This window comes from Cyprinodon variegatus, unplaced genomic scaffold (assembly GCF_000732505.1).
Source record: "Cyprinodon variegatus isolate N-32 unplaced genomic scaffold, C_variegatus-1.0 Scaffold255, whole genome shotgun sequence".
In the NCBI taxonomy this organism is placed as follows: Eukaryota; Metazoa; Chordata; class Actinopteri; order Cyprinodontiformes; family Cyprinodontidae; genus Cyprinodon; species Cyprinodon variegatus.
The window spans coordinates 1023362-1032626 of NW_015150708.1; the positions used below are offsets into that span (position 1 = coordinate 1023362).

At 40.3% G+C, this 9265-nt stretch overlaps 1 protein-coding gene across 1 annotated transcript; it reads right to left on the reverse strand.

The window, feature by feature from the left end:
• LOC107089493 (gamma-tubulin complex component 6-like) lies at positions 1 to 8803 on the reverse strand. Its single transcript, XM_015382323.1, has 8 exons — positions 8658 to 8803; positions 7340 to 7508; positions 6977 to 7118; positions 5532 to 5726; positions 4827 to 4959; positions 2788 to 3001; positions 2161 to 2354; positions 1 to 369 (listed from the first exon to the last, which is right to left on the reverse strand). The coding sequence occupies exons 1-8, from the start codon at positions 8776 to 8778 to the stop codon at positions 278 to 280; spliced, it is 1260 nt and encodes a 419-aa protein (XP_015237809.1). The 5' UTR covers positions 8779 to 8803; the 3' UTR covers positions 1 to 277.
• Positions 8804 to 9265: the final 462 nt, after the last annotated feature.

A 9265-nucleotide genomic window follows, 5' to 3' on the forward strand; every position in this document is an offset into this window, starting at 1 on the left:
ATTTGGAAAAAAATGTATTTACATATGAAAAGTTCATTTATATTAGTTTCAAACATACATCTAATTTATAACGACAGACATCAGCTTCAGTTAAACCATGCTGGCAGTGTGTTGATTACTGAAGAGCGCAGAAATGATTAAGGACAAAACATTAATTACTTTTTGCTTCCTAAATTGAGTGCAGCAGAGGTGGGATTTCAAGGACTTTAAACACAATTATAACACAGGGAGGTTTATGGCTAAAGACATGGAGTTTAAAAGCAGCCCAGCATGCACCTTAAGAGTCCTTGTAGTAGTTGTTGAAGTTTATGCGAAGCAGGAAATCTTCTAAATGAGGCTGATAGCCTCGGTTCACCAGCTTAGTCACCACTGTGAAAAGGAGAAAGAAGTCAGAAGTTTACATACGTATCTGAAAAAATAATGTTAATATTTAAACACTTTTACAAGTTTTATTTTAAGCATGTTTTCAATATTCCACATGGGTTCAGAATTATACACACAGGCTCGTATATATATGCATAAAACTCCATAATGGTTGGAAAACCCAACAAGTTTTTTTATAAGGTTTATCTGGACATCTGGTTTTTATTTTACAGGTTTGCTAAAGATCATTTTACCTGCTTGGTCTCATGGCATGGACTCAATTAAGGTGAAGTCCACAATGTTGAGGCCAGGAGGGTTTCAGAAGCTTAATATTATTTATATAGATGGAGGCAGGTTTTGTTGGTACAATGTCCTTAGGTTTATGAAGCTACACCGTGAAACTCCCAAACATTTCAATCCTCACAGGAAGCTAAACAAATAAAGTTTTGTGGTTTGCTTGCATGGGCAGCTGCAGTTCTTTTTAAGGTGTCCATGTTGCACCACTTTTTTCTTCTTTGGCTGCAGAACTGTCATGTGCTAAGATATTTTCGGATAAAACCTGTGTGTACTAACTAGGAGCACGTAATGTTTTCTGGACGACTACGGCCAATACATGCTGGGTTTACTGACTTCTTTGAGTGGAATGAAAGTTGAAATGAATGTGCACGGCTGTTTGTGGTGTTTATATCTATGTTTCTTGGTGATAGCTGGTGACTGCATCCTGACTAAACCCTCCTGTTGCCCACTGATGATGGGCAGCTGCACTACAACCCATGTAACACTGGAAGGACTAAATTTGACTTAGAATATACACAGATGGGCTTCGTCTTTGGTCAGCGTATTTGCAGCCTGTGACCATAAATCTGCCTTTACTGTTAACAATGGCACTAAAGTTTAAGCATGTTCCAGTTTGTGATGCACTTTATTACTATTGATTAATAGAACCTGTTTCTTTTCATCTGAGAAAAGCAATCTGGATCAGAATATTGGAACAAAGGCCCAATTTGGTGCTCAAAACATAAAATGGTACAAAACATGCAAACAAATTTTCCTCAATGACTTCTCTAATGCTGAAACCTCAACTCTATAAAAAAAAAAGTTCTCAAAATGGGATTCTGTCTTGAACCCAACTAAATTACATTAGCTCTCCTAATTCTGATTGGGAGAACGGTTTAACATCCAGAAATTCCTGCAAAGCCTGTGATTCCTCTCCAAGTTGTAATGCATTCATATTTATGCAATAGAGCTGCATGAAATATTGGGTTTGAACTGTTGAGTTTTTATGTAGAATCACAAAGAAACGCTTTAGTGCGATCTTTGATGGGAAAAATATTACAATTTACAAAAATAGGCCAAAAATGTCTGCCTTCAAATAACATGAGGCAGTTTATTTGTATTTTAGTGTTGACTTACTCACTTTTATTAAATTTGGAGACCAAGATGCCAAAGCACCAAGTGGATCTTTTAGGGGTCATTTAGGATTATAATTTAAAACGACTTCACCTCTCTTGTAAAAATGTATTGGCACCACTTTGTAATGAAGGTACTAATTAGCACATTAAGTTTAGTGCTTTTTACACAGTGAACTGGCAGCAACACTGCTTAAAATCTATTAGGAAGATTACAGACTATTACAGTCGGCTTTTCTGTGATTTCTAAATGGCCTAATGATGGAATTAAGAGTCTTTCTTTTTTTCTTTTTAAAAGCGGTGAATCTTTCCTGTTCTGTATGCAACTGAAACCAAAGAGACCAGACTGTCATTCAGCCAGAGGTGAAACAATATGCTCTGGTCTTACCTTTGAAAAGGAAGTGAGAGTAATACTTAAAAGTGTTGTACGACTGCTGCATGGCAATGAAGCTTGGGTGCACTGCCTCCCCCTGCTGGCTGTCCCAGGGTTGCGCGATGAGCTGGGCACGAAATTTGAGAATGAGGCTGAAAATGCTGTGGATGATGTTCATGACTGGAGCTGCTTTCTCTGTCAGCAGACCCCTGGAGAGGTTGAGGGGAGAGAGAGAGGTCACAGAAAGATTAAAGTCAACTTTTTAATGACCTTCCAGACAAGACTAAGCTGTGAAACACCTCAGTGTGATACTAACAACCTCTTCTGAATTATTTATCCGCAGATTAAATCATTCATCATGCTCACAATTTAGCCTCAGCACATTCAACTAGAATGTGGATGAGTGTTTTATGAGGGAAATAAATAGATTGAAACTGAGATATTAAGCCTTTACCTGTCTATGGCTATGAGAGCATCTAATATAAGGCTGAAATAACTATAAATACTGACTGAATAACTTATGCTAAAACACAAGCTGTCACTTCCTGACTTCTTGAAACAAATCAAATATCACAATAGCAGTTTGTTCCAGTCAGCATGCTGTGAGGTTATAGATCATACATTTACAGTTCCAGTTCTCACCTGAAGATGGCTCTGTTGAGGTAATCGGCATGTGTGCGGTGGATGGCGTCCAGGTCACTGGCGGTGGCCAGCTTGGCCGTGAACTCGGTCCAGGACACCTGTAGGATCTGGTTGGCGATGTAACCCTGTATGACTTTTACAAAATGCTGCATCTCATGCCTGTAGAGCTGCAGCTGATGGAACTGTACCGATCGGCCTGCGCCTTTCACCAGAGCTGCAAGACATGAGCAAGGAAGCAGGTGAGGATCTGAAGGGGAGGACAAACATGCTGATTACAGGCTAGAAAACCTGCCAAAATATTACACAGAGAAAATCATACATGTGGCCTGGACATGTAAGAAATAAATCTTAGTAAAAACCCAGCAGGTTCTGTGAAGGCCTCAGAGGTTCGTCTCAGAATATTACTGAACAAAGTACATCATGCTGACCAAGAAACAGTAGACAAGTCAAGGATGAAGATGTGGAGGAGTTAAAACCTAGGTAGGATTTTACAGAACACACCAATACATGAACCTTTTACTGCAGCGGTCCCCAACCACCGGGCCGCGGACCAATACCGGTCCGTCGGTCATTTGGTACCGGGCCGCACAGAAAAAAGTATATATATATGGACTATCAGAGTCTAAGTGATGTTTTATTTTGAAAAATATAAAAAAAATAACGGTATTCTCTCCCAATTTCATCAGTCGGTGCATCTGTGCCTCTTGACACAGCTTAATTCAGTTCAAGACTCATCCTATCTTTGTGAAGCGGGATTTTCTGCGGTTACAGCGACCAAAACAAAGCTACGGAGCAGACTGGACATCAGGAGCACACTTTGTGTGTCGTTGTCTCCGATTACGCCTAGATGGGTCCGGCTTGTTTTATTTTTATGCTGTTTGTATTTGATTTATGCCAGTCGTATCATTTTACTTGATCGTATTTTTGAGCTGCATTTTACGTCCTGTTATTAATAGTCTCTAGATATAAACAAATTCTGACTTTTTTCATTTGGTGTCACAAATCACATTTTGCCAAATAAAACAACAAAAAAAAGTCGGCATCATTGCCAGCGGTCTTTCACACATGGCTATGCAGAAAGAGGGCTGCTATAGACGGGCTGCAGTTAGCCTAGGAGCTCCGCTGGTTCCCGCTGTCCTCAACTTCAGAATTTTTTTTTTTAAATGACGCATTAAATCTGTAAATGGACCATATATAAAGTATAATATTCTCGCCTCAAATGATCTTAAAACTTACTTTTAATGAACAACAGCAACAGGAAATAGAACTTTTAACTTAATATTCTGAGGTCTGTGAGCGCCCAATTCTAAGCTGCTGCTGCCGCAGTGCATGCTGGGACAGCCGTCAATCTCAAGAATGGATAAGTCTGCTCTGATGCATGCTGGGTAAAGAGTGAGGGGGAAGAACAATATCGGTGGACTTTGTCTGTTCTTGGTCTGTTGTTCTTGTTAATTGGAACAGTACTGGGGCTGATGCTGATGACTTTTCACGAGTACACGAGCACATGAGAATGCACAAGAACACATATTGAGAAACGGCCTAAGAAACGGTAGAATTAATCCATTAAATACATTGAATTTTGTGAGTTGAATGCAAGAAAATGTTCTAGAACTTAATTATTTATTATTAATTAATTAAATATTTAATTATTGTTATTATTTGAGTATTTTATTCTCATTTTTTGGGATAAAGTAGGTTTGATGTGCTGTATGGACATTTTGTAGCATCATGCTAATATTACTAAAGTTTGTTTTACTGTTTGTTTCCATCTTCTGTTTCTCTCAGTATATCAATTTCTGAGCTCTGTGAAGAGTTGCAGATCAATATCATCAAACTCCAAGAAGAAAACAGCTAGACAACGTTCCCACTGGCCTTGACCTGTGCTTAGTATGAATAAATCATAAAATAACTTTTGCATTCCTTTTTATAAATAATGTAGAGTCGACTATAAAGCACTACAGGAAGAACCCTATACCTCCTTCCTTTGAGGTTAGCTGGAGTCCGAGCTAAAGCTGCATCAGCAGCTACCTTTCCCTCACCTGTCCTCTTGAGGTGAAACCAGACATCCCTGAGGCTCCACACCATGTGTTTGAGCTGCAGCAGGAACGAAAACAAGCGGTTGTACTTGCTCATGCAGCTGTCGGTGATGATGATGTTCAACGGCCAGTCAACCTGGGGGGAAGGAGAGAGGAAAGGAAAAAAAAATAAAAATCTCTGTCAGAGCGAAGCTTAGAGAGGCTGAGAGTGGGAAGGAAATTACAGAAAGGTGGAATGAGAGTTGAGAGGAGAAAAAAAATAAAATAAATAAAAACAGGTAAAGGCAGAGTGATGGATGACGCAGGATGAGCGGAGAGAGGTGTGAATATGCAGACGGTGATAAAGTAGGTGAGAGGATTGTGAAAGGGTGAGAGGAACAGGATGAAGAAATATGGTGACATAAAGAGGCAGAACATGTGAAGCAAGAGGTAAAGATAAGCAAGCGGTGGGGGAGGGGGGCAGGATGGAGACTCAGCTGCTTCAGGAAACATGAGAGAGGAGTGCTAAGGCCAATATGTGCGCCATTCGTTTCTGAGCACGGCATGGATCTAATAAATCTGTGATGCTCAACCATTTCAGGGAGATAAGCTCATTTTCTACATGCACAGCAGTTTGTCAAAACATGTCAGGCTGTCACATTCACGCTGGGACAAACACGCCCATGTCAGCGTCCTCATCGCCACGCTCGCTCCATCAAAACGCCTCACCTTGTAACGCAGCTCCAAACAGTTGAGGGAGTCTGGGGCGTGAGGGTGGAAGGTCTCTGGCAGGAAGCGCAGGGCGAAGGTGAAGTTGGAAGCTAAGGGGGTGTCTCCATGTAGGCTGTACTGCAGGGCCTTACTGAGAATGGAGTTCAGGACCAGGGGGGTCAGAAGCTCGCCTGGAGTCTGGCCACTGGCCATCTGGAAGGTGGAAATGGAGATTGAGCACAGCACAGATCACATTTATTGACTTAAATAGGCTCATTCTATAAGACTTAAGTTTAACAAAAGAGTGGTGGAAGCTCAGCTTCCTGTGTGGATGTAGGAGTGCCAATCAGCAGAATTAGAGCTTTGACTGAATAAACAACACCTTCAGTCTGATGGGCCCGGGGAGACAGATGCACATGAATGTTCCTGCAGAACAGCAATGAGGTGTGAGCGACTTGTTATTCATGGCAGGAAGCTTAAAGCTGGCAGCACAATTAGATGCACAGGGTTTTACATGATGTTCATGGAGAAATGTCTAGACTTCCCAGTCATTACACTCAGTTTAAAATACTGCATTCACTCTGAGTATTTGGCTGGCATTTCTACAGGTCAGAATTTAAATAAGAAACCTTGCAAAAAAAAAAAAAAAAAGAGAGAGAAATAAGGAAGGTCAGATTAAATAACATAAGAAACATGGACCTGGAAAACGGTGAAACTGAATTGCAAGAACCTTTAAAAAAAAGTTTAAAAAAATAAATAAATCTTCTGCACTTTGTTTCCAAGTTTGAAGAAGTTTCTCTTCCCATCCAGGAAGATTTTTCAATCCAAAATGTCAGAAATATCATTGAGTTTGAGACTTAATAGAGTTGACCATAAACAAAGCCTTGTTTTGGCTAAGAAAACATGCAAATTGAACCGGAAGAATGAGTCTGCCCCTTAGGAATGGGGAGTCGCTTGGGTTCTTTGTTAGCCTGTAATCACCGATACCCGTCTATGTCTCTAAAGGGGGGGTCGTTAGAGGGAATTGTTGGCTTGGTTGAACAGGCGAGGTCCCCCTGATCCCCTGTAAGGGGGTGGGGTTTGCGATGATAGCGGGAAGGAGAGCTGTTCAAATAAAACGCACACTAGGTTAATCCCTTGTCTATCTGATTTACTACATCTATGTTAAATATTAAGGGTTAACAGTAATACCACAGTCTATGTAATTGGTTTAACTACATGAAATAATTTATGCACAAGAAAATTAAATAAAATCTAAACCACTGCAAAGTTTTCCACAGATGAGCATATGGGACAAAATGCTTTTTAATGGCTATGTGATCCTGCAAATCTACGTTCCCTACGCAGGCTAAAAGCAGACGTATCAAAGAGAGGAAAATCGGTCAATGACAAAAAAAAACACTATTTCAAATCTCACCAAAAAATCTGCAAAGAAAACACAGAAATAGGCCAAAAAGCATCACCTTTTCAAAGATTAGATCACTGAGGGACTGTGCAAACTCGCCATCCTCCATCAGCAGGAAGTGACGCAGCGCCTCAAAGTGTTTTTCCACCCCCAGCTCTACGAAGAAGTAGTCCACTACAGCCTTATTCACCAAGGACACACTGGGAAGAGAGGGCAAAGAGGAGCACCGATAAAAAAAGGGGAGAAATACTTGAGATCACAGAGAGAGGCTGATACCACCTATCTTTATTTTGTCATCATTGCACCACTTTCTTTTTTGTACATAATGATAAACGCAGAATCTAAACCATAATTCTGCTTTAAAATATGTAATTTATTTCTTCCTAACCCTCATGCTGTGCTCTTCCAGCTGGGAACTTACTGCGTGATGAGCGGGGCGGTGACGGAGTGCTTTATCAGCACTGGCAGGGAAACCATCTCACTGAGCTGGACAGCTGTGGTGTCTGTGGCTCTGCGAAGCGTTGGGTCCATGGGAAGGCCCCAGGGCCCCCGCGTTACCTGCTTCAGCAGCTGGGACTCAGGAGACGAAGCTGTGAGAAGGAGATGATGAGGATGGTGCTGAAGGAGTGTCTCTCTCACAGCTGCAGGTTACATAACTGAGTCTGAATCCTTTTTTTGTGTGCGTATAATTTAGGCTCTAGTTAGATAAGTTTCAGACTGATTACAGCAGTAATCACCCAGAAGCAGGTTGCTTCGCTTGCTTAGTCGATCCGATCCCCGTATTTAAGGAAACCCAGCCTAAATAATTATGGCTGCTGGTCTTGATCAGCGATGTGGAAGAGGAATTCGCTGGAGAAGACGCTGATTGATTTAGGCATGAATGCTTGCAGCATGAATAAACAACAAATTGAGAGTGAAAACGAGAGGATAGGACTTTAACAAGCTATGATCCTCCACAGCTAAACATCTACCTGTTTTTATGAAATTACTTACATTTACGCAAGTCAAGTACATGTTTGCCTAAAAGAAGACGTGCAAATCCAAACACAGAGCTGACCTGTGCGTTTTTTTTAGGTTTTAATCATTTTTTATGTGAACAAGCACCCATTTATCCATCTAGGATAATAATCTAAAGATAATATTTGCTTTTATCTCATTTTTTTTGCAATGCAAATGTTTGAAGGGCACAGGCCCCCTAACCTTCCAGCAGACCTGAAACGGCTCAAATGAAAAAGCTGAAGCTTTTTCCTGTTTATCCAATCTCTGACATCAAGCTGAATATCAAACACAAACGTTTTACTTTTCAACAAATTTAAACTGCTGAGCCAAAAGCATTCATACAGTTGAACAACTTCTTGTTTTGCAACATTCCATAGGCAAACTGCTGTGCATTTCATTGGAAGCAAATTATATCAACACAATGTGGCAAACACCTGTGCATGATTGGACATGAACTAAACTATTGAAAATATTTGTGAGCCTGAATGTTCAGAATCTTTGTTCTGTTGGAACTCTAAGTATCACAGAGCAGCTGCATTTTAACAGATTAAATTATTAACAAGATGATTTTGATTAGATAATTGCTAAAAATGCATCCCTTACTTCATTTATGCACCACTTTCTGTCAGTCAAGAGGCAGAAGTATGCAGCTTTTAGAAGCATGGATTCTTTTGAGGAGTATTGTATATCAGGCCATAGAAAGCTTTTATTTCCCCCCTTGCTGCATGTTCTGCACTAACCTAGTAAATTATAGCAGTCCTCATAGTGTTCCACCTGGTACTGGGCAGATAAACCCATGAGGTATTCCTGCTGAGACTTCTCTCCAGGAGACAGCCACAAACCAGATGTCCAAGACCCCATCCAGTCAGCGCAGGGCTCAGTGGGGCTCCCTGAATGTGAAAATAAAGACAAATATACACTTTTAGCTATTTTTAACAGTGAAACAACATAGGTGTATCAGTCATCCTAAGAGAACAAGGCAAAAACAGACATGGGATTAGAATAAGGGGTGTGTAATAGTGGTAGACTGAATATTCCAATTTTATTTCATCCAAACAATTATTTACTGATTGCAACACTAATTTATGTATTTATACAGGCCAATACAACAAAGAGGACTTTTAAATACCACGATGGGGGGGGTTCCATCTAAATCAAGAGGTCTCACTCGATACATGAGGAGAAAAATACATTGTCAATTAAAGGGCAATAAAAATTATTTTTTTATAAGAGAAAAAAGCTGTGCAAGGATTACCATCAGTTTGATCAATTAGTTATCTCTAAAATCATGTCAGAGCCCGAGACAGGAACATATGAGATGTATTTAAAGGAGGTAAAATAAAAAAAA

What these genes read in the sequence shown, in the direction of transcription:
- LOC107089493 (XM_015382323.1), bottom strand. Translation starts at nt 8,778, where the DNA reads ATGGGGTCTTGGACATCTGGTTTGTGGCTGTCTCCTGGAGAGAAGTCT. An exon ending in GGACTGCTATAATTTACTAG is followed by an intron (nt 7,509 to 8,657) that starts GTTAGTGCAGAA and finishes TCCTTCTCACAG; the next exon opens with CTTCGTCTCCTGAGTCCCAG. An exon ending in GTTTCACCTCAAGAGGACAG is followed by an intron (nt 3,002 to 4,826) that starts GTGAGGGAAAGG and finishes CATGTCTTGCAG; the next exon opens with CTCTGGTGAAAGGCGCAGGC.